We start from the raw sequence: 17,457 nt of genomic DNA, 5'->3' as shown, positions 1-17,457 counted from the left end.
GAGCAAGATGGGGAGAGAATGTGCTCCCTCAGAGGACAAAGTGTACAGGACGTGAATTTGATTCTTTACATTTTCTTCAAATAGAGACACAAACATTTCCAATACTCTTATCTTGAGATTAAGGGGCAGATCATTAAAAATTGACTATATGCATAAAGTAATTTATTAAAGTCCTTCGTCTGGACTAATGCAGTAATCACAAACCCAATTCATACTCTGAATATGCTGTACATCAACACTTTATTTAACTGTAACATCTTTTTCCAGTTTCTGTCTTTATGGCTTTTCCCACTTATTAAAATATGCATGCACTCCATCCTCCCATCCCTCTGACGGACACATTAGGGAGATGCTGTACAGCAACATGCCATCTGAAGTCCAGCATTTTAAATGCTGTCATTGCCCATGAAACATTTAGGAATAGTTCTTGTCCCACAGGCACTGCGGAAACAGTTTTAATTAAACTGAACAGCTTGTTTCAAAAAACACACCTGTCAATCAATGCTGTTAATTAATTGGATATACAGCATCAACATTACTTATTAGTAACGGGATTTGATTCATAAATAATGGAAAGAATGAGACATATCACCCTGAGAACTAAAGAGAAAAGGTGCTGTTGAATTTTCCAAGGTCCAGTTGGTATGTTGAGGAGGTTCTCGAACCTCCAAAGGCCCTGGACTTGTGTTCCTCACCATGTGCTGACCGATGAGGCAGGTTTATTCTTGTTTCTTCTCTTCCATTTATCTGAGATTGCATGTTGATTTCATGTTGCGTTCTCAGACTGTTTCATCCCAGTAGGGTAGGCACTTTCTACATCCTGGATGCTTGAAGCATCCGTGACGCTACCCTCACTACTCCTGGAGGATGCGCTAAGTCCCAGAGAATTAATATTTTGAGTAAAGAGGCTTCCCATATGAAGGAATGGCATGCTAGGATCTGGCTGTTTTTCATCCTCTAGGTTGAGCTGATCAAGCTCCACCAGGGCTTTCTGTCTCTGATAGTATTTTGAGAACTTGTTGAAGATGATGGAGATGGGAAGAGCAACCACAAGCAGGCCGCAGATGATACACAAAGTGGCGATGAGCTTCCCAGCCAGAGTGACCGGATACGTGTCTCCGTATCCCACCGTGGTCATGCTAATGGTCGCCCACCACCAGCCCACCGGTATAGTCTGAAGTTCTGATTCCTCATCTTCTTTCTCCACAAAATATATGAGCACAGAGAAAATGGAAATTCCCACAGAGAGGAACAGGATGAGTAGTCCGACCTCATGATAGCTGTGACGGAGAGTCGCCCCGAGCGAACGCAGCCCGACCGAATGCCGTGCCAGTTTGAGAATGCGAAAGATGCGCATAAGGCGCAAGATCTGCACAACCCTTCCCACGTTCTGCAGCTCTGCACTTTCCTCAGCGTCGGCAGTTTCGAATGCCAGCGTGGCGTAAAATGGAACAATGGACGCAAAGTCAATGATGTTCAGAGCATTGCACACGAATTTGCGCAGGCATGGTGTGACAGCTAATCGTAGAATAAATTCAGTGGAGAACCACAGAACACAAAAAGTCTCAAACCCACTCAACACCGGGTTCTCCACCTCTTTCTCATTGGCGTCAACCTGATGGAACTCGGGCATGCTATGAACACACATGGCTACAATACTCATTAACACGACACTCAGAGAAAACACTGCTATTACTTTAGCAAAAAGGGAATATCCAGGATTCTCCAGTCTCAGCCAAAGCTGCTTGCGTCTCTCTGAGCACCAGGTGCCCTCAAATTTATCCAGGTCTTTATCAAACGCAGATAACTCCTCCATGGATGAGTCTAGGCTGTCCTGCAGCTGGTTCGGTGGATCATCATCGTTTCCCCAATCAAGATCTTCAAGACACTCTTTCTGTTCTTGGAATTTGTTGCTGCAGCAGGTGTCAAGGTGAAGTTCTTTAATACCCCAGTACTCCAACTCTTGACTAAAACTAAACACACACAACTCTTCCATCAGATGGATCCTTCCAGTATGATAGAAATTCAGCACGTAGCGGAAAAAACGTGGGTTACGGTCGAAATAATATTCACGGTCGGCTGATGCATAGTCATCACAAAGTTGCAGAATAGCAGCCTCTGAACTGCAGTAGAGCAGTCGGGCAAGCCGCGTCTGGGGGAAGCGCTGAAGGAGTACGCGTTCAACGTGCTGCTTAAAGCCGCCGACATTGATGTTGATGAAGCTGTCCTCGGGACCTCGGCGGTGCAGGACCTGCCCGTACACCATGATGAATTCCAGAACATGAAGGAGTTACTTGTACAGGTGGGCTGTGTTGTGCTGGAGGGAAATGCAGAACGATCAGCTATGGCTCCATTCCTATAAATGGGGGTTTCAAAAGACATAAACCAAATTAGAACCTTACAAGATAAAAGCTGAAACAACAATTTATGCATTCTTTAAAATGTGATCATACACATATGAGCATATTCAATAACACATTGTCAGCATCTTACATTATTACGCTGTGTATGACAGGACAAAAACGTAATCAGATTGAAATACTCAGACTGAAAGACAACTGATGTATTATATACAGATTCTGTCTGTAAAAACTGTGATGGGTAAAAGCATTTCAAAGCATAAATCAGGCTTTAAAGCTGCTAATGGATATTGATTCTGTACAGTGTCATAAACAAAACCTTACTGATCATTATGAGCATTTTAACACTGACCTTGACTTTCTCTCCAAATGGCTTTTTAGAAAAGAAAAACGTGTATAGACTTCTGGAAAATGACTTCGGATGTATTGGTATATATAGTATTAGAAACATTTAGCCATCATTTCAGTCCACAAAACTTCAACGATATAGCTATTAAATAAGGAGAGAATAATCGTTTTTCTTCTCTCTCTCTCTCACAAAAAAGGCAACTAGACATCAAAACAGTTATTTAAGAAAAAAAAAAACATTTTAGAGAACTGTCAGATATGGACTAAAATGGGTGAGCTTTTCTGAAGACAGCTTGTGTATAAATGCACGTATCCAGCCCGTTCTGACTAACTCGAGCACCAAGGACAGCAGCAAAGTTAAGTGACCAAAACTACACAAAACCACAGAACAATATCACCTCTTACCTCTCTTGATAGCGTCAGTGCACTGCAAAAACATTCGGTGTAGATACTGGCATCCTCCAGCGCCTTCCCGGGGAAAACACAGCACTCGCTCGCAGTGTTTGCCCCATGTCCTGCGACGGACTTTGGCGGGTGGAACGCTTAGCGCAGATTGTGCCACTAATGCACTCGTGGTGCCTCGGGGCAGCTTCGCGTCCGTACGTCACTGGCCCGTGGCAACTGGTGCGAGCTTACGCTTTGCTTTCGAGTACGCGCCTGTCACGCTCCACGGTGCAGCTTTTGAAAAGCACTGGAGGTGAAATGTGAGGCAATACGACAGAGTGAGAAAATAATGAGAGTAGAGAGCGATCAAGCCAGGTAAGAGTCAGATACGTTTGTCACCCGTGAAGGTCAACAAAAGGATTACGAAACTAATGAAAGGCTAAGATTAAATATATCTTGAGTACCACCTGCAGCAAGAGATCTGAGGTCAGATGCAGGACTACCAGGCCAGTCTGCGCGTAACCTTTTCTTAGAAAAGTGCATGTAGCTAAACATGATTTTTGCGGATGATTTAGTTTAACTTCTAATATCATGGTTACACTATGGATGCTGTAATAAAATCATTCCGTTTCCCAACGTTATTGGATAATTAACGACGTGTAAAGTCATATAATATTAAAGATATATTGAAGTTATCATTTGCTTTTAGAGTGTTTTTCAAACTTTCACATTGTTCAGCCAAAGTACTCTAGCAGAACCTGTCGCACGTGTACAGACGCAGTGCGCCCTCTAGAGGCAGATAGTAAGACGGAGACACGATGCTTCATATTTGCTTTTTATTTTGAATAATACAATTTGGCTACTCAAGCAAAAAAGAAAACGAAACTGTGATTGTCCAGTAAAGAATTACGCCATGACATAACTCTCAGCGATACAAAATATGAGTTTATGTGCGACAAATGACGCAAAGCATTTTGTCTGCAGTGTCAGTGTTTGGTACTCACTAGTGTCTCACTGTAGAGGTCAGCCAGGACAAAGTGAAAATTAGGTAGTCTGGATAGATTTGCTATTAAAGATTTACTGGATAATTATTACATATAACAAAATGTACATATTCTGATCCTATGCATATATTTGCATATTCTTTTCCCTTTATTGTAAATGTTAACACAACATGAAGTGATCAACCTTTCGTTTTTATTTTGCATTTACACAGATTACATTTATTCAATTGAAAAGCATCTACTTCTCTTGTTCTCCACAATTAAAACATATAAGCACTACTTATATCCCACTGTGTAAAATGCTGGTATGTAACTTAAAAAAATATATAGAAAATCTATACACGTATGATGAATTTCATAGAATTATAAATAAAGGCAACATTTTTTTTGTAAAAAGTGTTTGACATTTACAATTAGAGAATGAGGGAAATTAGACAGGAAGTATTTAGACCACTGGGGAGTGACAGAGAGGACAGAAGCTGTACTGTGTGATCTCCTGCTCCAAAGCACAGTGCTTACAAACACTGCACATCCAGAACTGGTACTCCGATATCCCTCTTCCTGTCACTATACAGGTTGGCAACTTGCCCTCCGGCCTGAGTGAGACAGAGAGTGAACAAGAGAAAAATATTTAAATTTTCCTTTCATTTAAAATGTCTTCATTTTTTTAAGTGTTGTATGTATTTAACAAGGGCAGGTATTTTGCGAAAGGTAATCCTTTCCATTTACTGAGAGTAGTGTAAAGGTTAAAAAACGAATTTGATTCAAACTGTTAACTATGAACTTCTATATTTGCGTCACTGTTACCTCACAGGTCAGTCTGCCAGTTGTAACAGAAGATACACCCCAGTTACTATTTAAACAAACCACCAGAAATCCATCTGGTGATTATAGGCTCCGTGCGGTCATATAGCACATCTGGTAGTTAGTCTCTTCTCTTACCCCTCAGTAAGGCTGTCTTGCTGGCTCTGCCGGGTGTCTCGCGGGCTGTGTCTGGTGAAGATCTCTAGGGCCAGGTCTTCATAAAGCTGCCTCTGATCTGGAGTCAGTGATTCCAGAGACTCCAGTTTAATAAAGGCACGTGAGCAAGTACCAAACGCGCAGTTGGCAGAGGAGCAGATTGCAAGCAGAGAGTAAATCTCCACAGTTGGGATAATATCTTCATAATCACGGAGATAAAGAGCTAGAGAAAAAAAATGAAGTAATAACAGCTATGCTGTACACTTGAGAGAAAGATTTTAATACTTACACTCATAAAAAAATTGAAATGAATATGAACGCAATAACACACACACACACACACCTAGATACAGTATATGCATACATACATGCATGCACATGTCTTTCCAGGTGGTCGAGCTTTAAACATACTTGTCTAGACTGTAGTGTAAGCAAAGTTCTTTTGCGAGTCTATGTTGGGGACCAACTCCTTTACTTTGTTTTCTCTGTTCAGGTGTGTGTGTGTGTGTGTGTGTGTGTGTGTGTGTGTGTGTGTGTGTGTGTGTGTGTGCGCGTGTGTGTGTGTGTGCATGGTATGTCTGGCTTTGTCTCACACACAAACACACGTCTGGTTTATTATCTATACAGGGACAGTCCATAGGCGTGATTATTTTTATACTGTACAAACTGTATATTTTATCCCCTAACCCTACTCCTAAACCTAAAGATCATAGAAAACTTTTTGCACTTTTAGATTTTTATAAACATGCTATTTTTGCACATAGGGACCTAAATTTTGGTCCCCACGGTGACATGAGTCTGCATGTGTTGGTGTGCGTTCAGGTTAAAACGAGGAAACACGCACTCTCTCACACACACAAATATTTACAATCTTAATTGACAGAATATGCATATGGCGATCATCAAACATAAACACAAAAACTCAGGGATACACCTAAACATACATATAATGCCTCATCAGTTTCACTTTTTTGTGTATGTGTGTGTGATACCTGTCCTCATAGCTGCATCCACCTTGCCATCATACAGCTGTCTCTGCGCAAGCAAGAAGAAATGATAGGCCTCCGCTCCACGCCAGGCGTCATCCAGGATACGACTGTCTAAAGACGACTCATCTTCTTCTAACAGCCCTGCTAATGCACTGGTTGCCTGAAATAAATCACACACACAAATTACCCACTAGGTTGTAAATGAGCCCTTTATCACAACTGACTTCCTGCCCCACCGATGCTCTCAGTCTGTGAGTCAGACAGCAGCTGCATACGACAGCGTAGCACGTTATTTACCATCTACTTTATATTTTTGGAGCTTTGCTAAATAGGAAATGAAGATAAAATGCTTAGTCCAATGGTAAATCTAATTCAAATACATTAAAGGTCCAGTGTGTGAAATTTAGCGGAATCTAGCGGTGAGGTTGCAGATTGCAAACAACGGCTCACTTCCGCCTACCTTTAAAAGCACGACAGTGGCTGACACAGAACTAATGTGTTGTCACGTTTTCCCTTATTTGCTAAGGGAGATCATTTATTTACCAAACGCTCTATAGAGCTACTGTAGAAAGGTGTGTAGATAGAAATAGCTCATTCTTAATAAAACATTACGCTTCATTATGTAAGGTCTTTATACACCTCTGAAGAAATAGTTATGTATATGATATTGCATTTTTGTCAATAGATCCTCCAAAAAATGACACACTGGACCTTTAAGCAGACAAAAAGAGTATTTGTTTGATAGTTTAAGTACCTCAGATTTTTTGCCTTTGGTTTTGCTTTGCTGTGAGCTTTTGATCTGAGTGTGAAAGTTTTCCACCAGCAGGGCGGCGAGCACATAAAGCTTCTTCACTCGCAGTGGTCTTGTTCTTTTTTTTCCTTCGTCTTCAGCGATCTTTCACATATACACAGACAATATGTGAAACAAACTATGTCATTATAAAATATATGACTATTAACCTTTAAAGGGTCTAATTTTCTCTACCACTAGCAGAATTACATTTGCACATTTTTTAATACATTAGATAGTGTGGGTTTGGGGAGTTCCAGTTTGTCCCAGAAATGGATGATGGACGAGGTCATGCAAACCTTAAACATAAGCTTGGCTGCGTCCAGGAAGTGATGGGCTTTCCTGTAAAGCTCCACAGCTTCCAGAGTTTTATTTTTCTCCAACAGGTGCGACGCATATTTAGACAACAGCGGACCAATTTCCTTCATGCTGTGGTTTTTGGCAAGTTCAACAGCTTTGTTCCACTGGAAATACACACACACACTTCAAAATAAATTATTTTGCCGATGTACTTGTTATCATCACTAAAGATATTTGTTACACATTTAATGGTTTCATGAGTAGCAAACCTCCACTCAGATGATGACTACTAATGGTTACAACTGCATCTGGAGCTTTAAGTAGAACTAATGATAAGCACTAGGATCTCTCAAAACCTATCATTTAAACTAATTCATACTGGTAGAAGTATCATTATCTCTCAATAGCAACAAACCCAGACAAAGGGCAGTGCGTCTGAAAGTGGTCAGTGAAGAAAGAGAGAGGAAAATCATGTTTCTTTGAGAAATGCGTATTAATTCCCATTAATACCCAAGCTCTATATGCTGTACCCATAATGCAAGTGGATCAGGTTGTGTCTAGACTGGAAGGATTGGAGTGAAGGATCAAATGTTCAAAGCATGTTTAAAAACAATATCTGTTTGTGAATCCTTACCTGGTTTAGATGCACACAGGCATCCACAGCTGCTTTGGGCTGGTTACATTTCAGAAAAGCACTGACTGCCTGCTCACACATCCCCACGGTAACAAACATCTGACCAATGTCCTACACACACAAATAAATATCAAAGCAGACGTTCAAGGACTTCAATAAATTAGTTTAGAATTGATGAATTGAAAGATTAACAGAAAACAGAGAAGTCGGCTCACTGGTAGCAGTTTATGGTTCTCGGGTAGAGTGTTTGCAAGTCTCTCTAGACCATCATAGTCCTCCAGCATATAATAGCATTCAGCCAGACGTTCCTGATTACGACCTTGCAAATAATACTGTACAGCATTTAACCTGTGGACATACACATTAACTGTAAATATGCATAACACAGTCTCTAATGCCATTTAAAACAAAGTGATTTATAGTACACTGACTACAGGAAGCCAACAATTCCCCAAGGGTGTCTGAGACCAAAGTACATGGTTTCACCTGCACACATCCATACAGAAACACATGCATACACATATTCATAAATACAGAAGACCTACCACTTCTGTCTGTCTGCAAAGTAATCTCCAATAGCATTATAGGCCTGCTCCAGCAGAGCATCATCAGAGTCACCTGACCCCGTCTTCAGCAGCTGCAGGACCCTGAACCAATCACCGAGCTTTATCCGCAAACTGATAGCCAAGTCCCTACAGAGAACGAAGAAATCAATAAAGAAATCAATTTTAAAGTAACATTACATCACTGATGTAATCAAAAGTGTGTTTTGTTCGATTTATTTATTCAAAATAAGCTAATGCAACAATTCTTGACCACCAACCTAATTTCATTGCGTGCCATCAATTTAAATTTCTTAAATGGAAGTTTACATAATCCATTTGTGTTGGATCTGCATTAAAAAACTGCGTTGACCATTACTCGAGACACAGAACTCCAAATCAAATTTATTTGAGCGTAATTCTGTTTGAATCTAACATCCTTCATCAATGTAGTTTATGTAGCACTTCAATAAATTAAAATATGGATATTTCTTGATTTCTTTTTGAATGCCAGAACATAAACAAAATATAAAAAAAATATGTCATTGTATTATGTAATATATTGTGAAGTTAAATGCTCTGCACTTCTCGTTTTCTTTTAAGATAGCCGGCAAAAATTAATTAAGGTTTGTAAACAAGGCTAGAATAAATGTTTTATTTAATTGCATCGTTTTCCTCAGTTAAATTTAGTACAATGTTTTTGGAGTAAGGTGTCGAAAGAAATGTAATACAGTGTATGAAATAAATGTAAAGATATTCATGCAGTACACCTGTGTGTACAGTATGTGTACCTGCGGTCCATGTCCAGGTACATCCTCTCTGCCTCCTCGAACCTGCTGAAGTAAGCGGCAACCTCGGCCTGTTTCATGGCTTCACTCTGCAGGTTGCTCAGTCTCTTTACAAATTCAATGCCCTGGTAGTCTTTACAACGCACAAACGCTTGCTCAGCCATCTTCAAATCCAGCTTCTGCAGTGCTGCTTCAGCTAACAGACGCCTGGAGGTTCACAGACAACACACACAATATATTTGAATTTTCTTGAGGTACAGAAGGCCTAAAGATTCACAGAAATATTTTTATTTTGTAACTGTTTCTTTTAATTTATTTCATTTCCAAAGATTATATACACTGAGATTTCGTTAAGGGAAATCTACACCATAAAGAAAACCGTAAATGTTCCCGCTGTAAATAAGATTAGTATTGTATTAAACTTACTTAAGGATTGTTCATGTTCTCACAGAACGCTAAGAAAACCTTTGACCTCTGACACATTGGCATGTTAAAGATGAGCACAACCAAACAACAGAGACTCTTGAGCTCTCACGCTCACATCCTTACACACACAGATGGAAAGAGATTGAACATGCTTTCTTTAAACTTCAGAATTCCTTCCTCAGTTCCTGCAACTGCAACACGTCCTGTGCATAATCTATGTAAAAAGATGGAAAAGCTAATATATCGTGCAGTGAATTATATTAATCACGAGTGCCTCCCCTCCGCTTTGACAAGAGTCTGATCTGAAATTCCTCCTTGTGCTGTGAGAACTGACAGAGCCACTAAAACTCCAGTGGGTTGTTAAATCAATACAGCCGATCCAAGACTATCACGCATTACCCTCCAGGTAACATCTCTCTCATCTCTATCTTGGCTGATGATCTTTTTTTTAAATGGACACTATGATAAATAACTGCACACTAAAGTGTCTTTTTTTTCTACAGTTTATGTTTATTACAGATTTTTTCATCCCAGATGTGAGGCAGGAATAAAAGAAATCTCTACAAAAGTGTTCTTGCTCAAACTGGTTTTATCATGTACCCCCAGAGCCAGCATCATCATTCAGACCATAAATCTGTCCCTCACACTTCATTCAGACTATAAAACTGGACCTCACACTTTCCAACACCTCACTGAGGAAACACACACAGTGTTTTACTGCTGCTTTGACTATACTTTCATTCATGGATTCCTCCTTCTGTTTATATGTACACTTAGGTAAATAGTTAAATCGCTCCATATCATTTGTGGAATGAGTGTGTGTCTTACCAGAGGCGCGGGTGGGGATTGTCTTCAATAAACTGTGAAGCGTCTTCGATTCCAACCTTCTCTATCAGAGCCCTGCTGTCCCTCAGTGAGCGGATCTCAAAGTTCATTAAATAATCTTTATTTGGGGAATCGGGATCCTAAACATATGGAACAGATGTTCTTATAATAGTTACAATAGCAAGGCAAAGACTCAATTTACTGTTTCCACAACTTTTTTATTGCCATGATATTTCATAAGAATTCTCACTATGAAAAAATTCTAAATTTAAGTTTACAATAGCCAGGCAAGAAATTATATTCATGACAAAGAGACGGAAAACTAACCCTCATAATCTCATCCAAAAGAACAGATTTGATCTCCAGATCCTCAAAATGGCAGATGAAGCCAGATGTTTGAATCGGCTCCTGTGTTCAAAACATGACACAATTTCGGTTATTTGATCATCTCTATATAAAATATGGCCACAATATATAATATGTGAGATGGACTTGTAAGCCACACTCCTGCTACCTGTACGTGCGAAAAGGAAAAGCTTTTATGAGTCTCAGCTGTAGGTGGTCTAAACTACAGTCCATGTGCTCTGTGATTTACTGAGGCTGATGTGTTTATTTGACAAAGGCACCACTTCCTGAATCCTACATACAAACGACTACATAAAGTAACTATATATACAGAGTGAGTAGCGTTATCTTAAAATGCTTGTTTTTCTGTATCAGTTATTTCAAAGTATAGAATGTTTATGTGTATACTAGTAGTTTAATAAATGTAAAGGATTTTTCCCAAAATCTGATTTGGAAAGACATACGAGTGAGTTATATGTCCTTCTGAAACCTTTTTTGCCATAAATCATTATTATTGTTGAGCCTTTATGTTTGTCACTGGGTTTTGCAAACATCTAACCAATAAAAAGTATTCAAAAGTGCTTGTCAACTTTGACAATACAGTACTCAACCATTTTAAAGGTCATTGGACATTCTAGGTTTTGGCAGTGATATGTGATTTTTCTCCCCATGAAGGCATCATTTATGGTCTATTCCTTACATCTGCATTATATTAAAACTGTGGGAAAAGGCTGTTACCTCAGGGTCCAGGTTTCTGAAGACGTACATTCTTGTTTTCTCCATCATTGAAAACAGATCTGGGTTGTCGTTTGCCCATTTCATATCCCAGACATCTTTGCGCTCAAATTTAGATGGGTCTCCAGGTGTGGACCCGCTCTCTGCCTCCCCTGATGAACCGCGGGTCTCCACATCCAAAAAAGTCAGCACGCCGGTGATGTCAATAATTGCCAGACGGCTGGAAACAGAAGATGAAAGTCAGCATAAAAAAACAACAACTGCATTTTCCACACAAAAATTAGAATATTGCTTGAGGACAAAATAACACAAACCAACTCAGATTAACATTTATGGCTTGTAGAGTGCCTAGTTGGGACAATAGTGCTTATATGTTCTGCAGTTACATGGGTCAGAAAGAGCTCAGACCTGGAGTTACAATTGAGAGACAGTTGATATGGTCTAGAGGTGAGGGAGTATTTCTGAAGAAGGCTGATGTTAGGCAGGCTGTATCTTTGCAAGGCACCAGATTCGCGACCCTGTGGACATAACAAACACAAATTATTAAAACAAAGTGCTTTGGGCGGAGGATGCACATGTGTCTGTCTTGTGTAAATCAGACGTACCACTATAAGCATCCTGTCTGATGCTGTGATGCAGCAGATCGGATCTTTCGTCCCCTAAAACAAATACAATTGTTAATTTCTGCCCCAAATTTTGTAAAGTACTGAGGGCCCCCACATTTCACACAAATTATTTGTATTTTGTGGGGAAATATTATATCTGAGTTGCTCTTAAGTACCTTGGGGAAATGAAACGTAAAAAAGACTTGAAAAATGTCAGGATGTTTCCCAGTAATCTACTGACCGGAGTTTAAGAGAGCCACAGGTGTGTGTGTGGGTGTGATAAGTGTACTCACTGTGAAGGCTTTTGCTAAATTCATCGTCCCATCCGATGTTCCGCTTGGACTGTCATCAATGTGATAAACCCTAAAGAAGAGAGAATCAATCAGAGAGGTTAAGACAGAGTGAAAAAAACATTATGTAGAAGAAATGATTAAGTGTGTTGTTAAACAGTTCTGCCGCCACCGAACAGTCTCTCACACTGTATCGACAGACAGACAGGCAGACACAAACTAGAAAAGGAAAGTTTGTCAAAGACAAACTTTGAATGTTGGCTTACTTTTACTGGATGCTGAAAGAATTTGCAAGTTGGGTCAAAGATTTAATATATACGTATACTGTATATGAAGAGTTTGATTCCAAAATGAGATAACTCTTTTTATCATCATGTTTTTTATAAATTGGAATACACAGTAAAAAAACATGATTTTTTAAAACTTTAAAAAACGGAGTTATCTAATGTTTCATATATATTCTGTGTGGTTGCAAGGTAGGTAGTCTTTTTAACATTCCACTAGATAATTCAGAAACACCCATTGTTAACCTTTGACCCTCACCTCTCACGACCTTCCTTTCTGGTTTTGGCCACCTGGTTGATTTCAAGAGCGGTGAGTTTCTTGGCCACACGATACTGCCAAACGTAAAACGCCTCCTTAGATGCAGCGATCACGTGAGTCTTTGACATGGTGATGAAAAACGGGTCTATAAGAGAGAAAACATCCAGGAAAGTTGAAATGCTTTGATTTCAAAATGTTGACCATTTTAAAGATTCCAAAGATTTGGTGTTAACAAAGTCACATCTACATTGAATGGGAGTCATATATTTCAATGAGATGGCCTAATGCTGCCTTCACGTGCTCTCGGAAATTTGCTAATTCCCACTTTAACCCGGAAGTAATGTTAGGATTTAGTGACATTAAAAGTATTTAGTAACATTAAAACATTAATGTTACTAATGATTTTGCAGCATTTCAACATTACAAGTATCTGCTAACATTAAAAGAGCACCGTTCCATAAATTATTTCCGGGTTGAAGTAGAAATTATTGAATTTCCGAGAGCACATGAAGGGAGCATTTATTCTGCTGTCTGTCTGTGTGTGTGCTGCTGTTGTTCTGGAATCTTCCCAAAAAACATCAAGGTGAACATCTCTTCCTCCCCACAGATCTGCTCTCCCAACCAGGGGAGGAATTTAGCAGGATGCCTGTGAAAGCGAGAGGAAGGAGTCGGGATTCCCACCACAGCTTCTTACAAAGTGTGTTGGTGTTATTTCGTCATTATTACCACAAGCAATTCTATGCTTATCATTGAAGAAACCAAAAGAAACCATTATGTGACGGAGTAATAGAGACATAATCCATCAAATGTACATTTCATGTGTTTATTATATTTATTTATTTATTTGGCAAGTGTATAAGTTAACTTGGGGTTCTTATTACCCTGGTAAGGTTTAATCTACACACATTAAATAATATGTGAGCTTTTTTTACTCACCAATGTCAATATATTTGGAGTCCTGGGGGGTTCCAATGGAGTTACACAACACCAAAACATACTACAGAAAGATAACAAAGAAAAGTATCTTTACTGCATGATTACAGCTCTCAAATCAGCATTAGATAAATATCTGATAGGATCTCTTTGCATATGTTTATAATACCTTTCTCCTCTTAGACAGATCCATAGGGGGCTTTTGATAGGACAGCTCATGAAATGCCTGTGGTAAAGCGGTTGGCTCTTAAGAACAGCTTTCTCAAAGTTTACTTACACAACCAATGAGTTTGAACAAATACATTTTCATTTTGGGTTAACTATCCCTTTAAATCTTCAACAACAACTTCATGATAGAATCTCGGGTTGTCATTATCTATTAAAATCTGCTTTCTATTGTATTTGGTTAAAAAAGTTATTTTTACCACAGTTGATCCCGAATCTGCTTCTGTATCCTCCTGTTTATGATGATAACAGACAATCGTACACAGTAAGCATTTGATGAGATCGTCCCTCAAACAGATACAACATACATCTGAACAGCAATTAAATAACCATTCAACAACGTATTTGCAGTTTGTGTACCTGTGGGTGTGTGTCATCTGCTTTCGTTGCCAAGATGCAGAAATCCCCGCAAGTGGTGATGGACATGAGACTCTTGACGTATTTTACAAACTTCTCATTATTCTTAGTATCCCAGAAGACCACGCTGTACTCCAGCCTATCAGGGCGTGTGTATGCATACACCACAGTATTACTGCAGTAACCCCACTACAGAAGCAGAGGAACATATGCTAGATCAGAGATGCTGAATGGAATTCAATGACAGCTGTTTTAGTACACAACTATTCTTGATGTTTAATGAGGTTTGGATTGGGGTCATCTGCATCTTTTCGAATCCTGTTTATTTGAGCAGACAGACAATAACTGACATTATGGTGATCTCCAAATTATGACAGGAAACAGACAAGAGTTAAATCTGTGACAGTCATCCGTGGTCTCCAAACAGATCTTACATGGTTTTTTTTTCATCTTATGCCCATCAATACACAAATTTAATGAAATGTAATTACTTTGTAATCTGGCCGAATGTTGGCAAAGTAAATAAAGGAATCTACAGCCAGCCCAATTCGAAGTCCTCCACCTTCCCATGATACAGCAGTCATCTGCTTGCCTGGAACCTTCAGAGTCCGCAAGAGCTGGACATGATGAGATCAAAAGAGTGCATAAACAACATTTGGCATTATGGTAGTAATTAGAATAACAAAATTCTGATTTCAATAAGCTGTGTGACCTGTACTCACATCTCCAAATGGTGTGTAGAAGTGAACAACATTGATCTCCTTCTCAGCACCACTGCTTCTGTTTCCCGCTATAGCCAGAACACTGCCACAGTGATTCCACTGGATACTGGCCACATGCCACATTCCCGTCTCAATAATCACAGGACCTACACACAAAATTAAGCAGAGATTTTTATTTGACTTTTTTCCTTTTCGTTCTCTCTGTCCTCACTGCAGTGACATAAAGAACAATGCGAAATACATAGTTTGCTTACTGTCATCACTCTCATGCCGCATGACTTGGCAGTGCCCGTTGGTGAAACAAACAGCCAGGCAGGGGCAGTCTGGCTCTAGATAGCCCTCTGTGCCCGGGTACCAGTGAATACCTGCTATACTGAGGGCACCTGTTACATTCGCCAAACAACTCATGGTCATCTTCATCTGGGCACAAATAAACAGGGTAGTTGTGTTTTATTTGTAGTGTTCCAACTGACTTCAAACCTATAACATCACGAAAAGCAACTATAATATAGCACTCACAATAAAGTTTCCCTGGTTGTCATAGATGTGGATCTCTCTGTTGGTCATCCCAAATAGCAGGATCTTACTGTCTGGTGACCAGGCCACATGTGCCAGCTGAGTCCCCTTAAGTTCTTTTCCCCAGATTCTGTTTCCTGCATGTTTACACAGTCACACTATAAACTACCAAACCAAAAAAATGACAAAATGACAAAGTGGAGTGGGGAGCATATCTGTCCTCACCGTCCACCGAGCCCACGATCACGGCACCATCCTCATATACAATGCAGATCTTCAGACCATCAGCATTCCAGCTCATGCTCCTAACCACTGATTTATTCCTGTTATTAATCATCTCTTCATACCAGGATCCTGTTAGACACACAAAATGCACATCAATCAGACTGATTTTAACGTTAATGAGATTATAATTTTTCTAAATGTAGTTGTTTACCTTTGTAAAGCATCCAGACAATGATGAGCCCATTCTGGTCACTGGTGGTCAATTTCTGGTACTGTTCATTCCACGTCACAACCTGTACTGCACCTGTACAGCCAATCACTCAATTTAAGACATTAACACATACAAAAATAGATTTAAACTCATACAGGACTGAACATTTTCATCCTTCTTACCACTGTGGCCCTCCAGTGTCTGATTCATAGATAGGTTGCTGGGAGCAGCCAGGCCTTTCAGTTTAGCATCATCTAAGACAAAATGATCATAGATGATTGTACAGCCATAGCATTTATAACCAGTGTTGGGTGTAACTAGTTACTACGTAAATAGTTACTGTAATTTAATTACTTTTCCCTTGAAAAAGTAAAGTAAGGGGTTACTCTTATTTTTCTCTAATTTAATTTCAGTAACTAAATACTGTCATGAAATGTAATCAACATTTCAAGTCAAACTTAAAAATGTATGCTTTAATGTATATACTTTGGTCAGTTAATAAGAATAATTTATTCAGTTATTTATTGTTTATTTGAATTAATAAGTAACTAGTAATTTATCACCCAACACTATTTATAACTCATTTAAAACCCTGTAGAACAGTAACTGCTTGTTGAATTTGTTGAAACACATGTGCATTGTATAACATCATTTTAACAGATGAGACACACGCACAGACAACCCTGCATGTTTGTGTATCATACCTGTGTAAGTTTCAAGCTTGAGCACTTTTAAAAGTCCATCCTCTCCTCCACAAGCTATGAATCCCTGATCTTTGTTCCAGGACACACATTTTAAAATCGTATTGTTTGGAATGGCAATCTGAGGACAAACACAAAGTTCACATGCAGAAACAGCTAATATGCAGCTGTCGTTATGACAAAGGCTTTCACAAAAAACTGAACATAGATAGCCAAGCTAGACGATAGATCAACACAAAAGCATCAACGGGTTAGCACAGAGCAAATAGCCTAACAGTTACTCAAATTTTACTCAAAGTGATCATGCGGTATTTCACGCTTACCTTCTTACTGAGATAAATAAACATATTGGATTTAGCTTAGCCTCTTAGCTTGCCACTAAGTTTGCTTGTCTTTCAGACGATAATGTTTTATTCTTGTTTCGATGACTTTGAGCAATATAAAATATTTCTGTATAGTTTTCCTTAAAGCAATATCGCATGTGAACACCGCTATTCAAGGCATTTTAAAGAGCGTTGTCGTTTCCATGCATTTATGCTGCGTCTGTAAAACGGTTTGCTTGGTTTCTAGGTAACCAGAATCCGGAAATGACGTAGATTCGCGGGGTCATGGTATTAGTAGTCCATATAGTAATCGTTCACTGTATGCTTTATCATCTAATGCGATTAGTTAAAAAAATATTTAAAAAAGTTAAATTGA

The 17,457-nt window shown here is 39.3% G+C and overlaps 2 protein-coding genes across 2 annotated transcripts; both read right to left on the bottom strand.

The window, feature by feature from the left end:
• Window positions 1-766: 766 nt before the first annotated feature.
• kcns3a (potassium voltage-gated channel, delayed-rectifier, subfamily S, member 3a) lies at window positions 767-2,266 on the bottom strand (the record flags this gene model as incomplete). The annotated part of the gene is made up of 1 exon (XM_079473430.1): window positions 767-2,266. One exon carries the CDS (start codon window positions 2,264-2,266, stop codon window positions 767-769), a length of 1,500 nt encoding a protein of 499 aa, XP_079329556.1.
• Window positions 2,267-3,912: 1,646 nt separating this feature from the next.
• On the bottom strand, window positions 3,913-17,344 carry wdr35 (WD repeat domain 35). The gene is made up of 29 exons (XM_079472580.1): window positions 17,082-17,344; window positions 16,762-16,879; window positions 16,240-16,311; window positions 16,058-16,150; window positions 15,847-15,975; window positions 15,625-15,758; window positions 15,360-15,525; window positions 15,106-15,251; window positions 14,875-15,000; window positions 14,387-14,572; window positions 14,227-14,259; window positions 13,971-14,027; window positions 13,805-13,865; window positions 12,869-13,013; window positions 12,329-12,398; window positions 12,036-12,089; window positions 11,839-11,948; window positions 11,434-11,650; window positions 10,678-10,758; window positions 10,354-10,490; window positions 9,103-9,306; window positions 8,315-8,461; window positions 7,985-8,117; window positions 7,770-7,880; window positions 7,135-7,299; window positions 6,800-6,940; window positions 6,049-6,205; window positions 5,039-5,279; window positions 3,913-4,692 (listed from the first exon to the last, which is right to left on the bottom strand). The coding sequence occupies exons 1-29, from the start codon at window positions 17,103-17,105 to the stop codon at window positions 4,542-4,544; spliced, it is 3,609 nt and encodes a 1,202-aa protein (XP_079328706.1). The 5' UTR covers window positions 17,106-17,344; the 3' UTR covers window positions 3,913-4,541.
• Between the last annotated feature and the right edge of the window lie 113 nt (window positions 17,345-17,457).

This window comes from Barbatula barbatula (assembly GCF_947034865.1).
Source record: "Barbatula barbatula genome assembly, chromosome: 14".
NCBI lineage: Eukaryota > Metazoa > Chordata > Actinopteri > Cypriniformes > Nemacheilidae > Barbatula > Barbatula barbatula.
The sequence above is the reverse complement of the archived record's forward strand: the minus strand, read 5'-3'. Positions and strand labels throughout refer to the sequence as shown.

Bases quoted from the DNA above. Each gene is read 5' to 3' on its own strand.
- wdr35 (XM_079472580.1), bottom strand. From the start codon at position 17,105: ATGTTTATTTATCTCAGTAAGAAG. The intron at 16,880-17,081 runs GTAAGCGTGAAA...GTTTGTCCTCAG, and splicing joins TTATTTATCTCAGTAAGAAG to ATTGCCATTCCAAACAATAC. The intron at 10,491-10,677 runs GTTAGTTTTCCG...CCATATGTTTAG, and splicing joins TTTTGGATGAGATTATGAGG to GATCCCGATTCCCCAAATAA.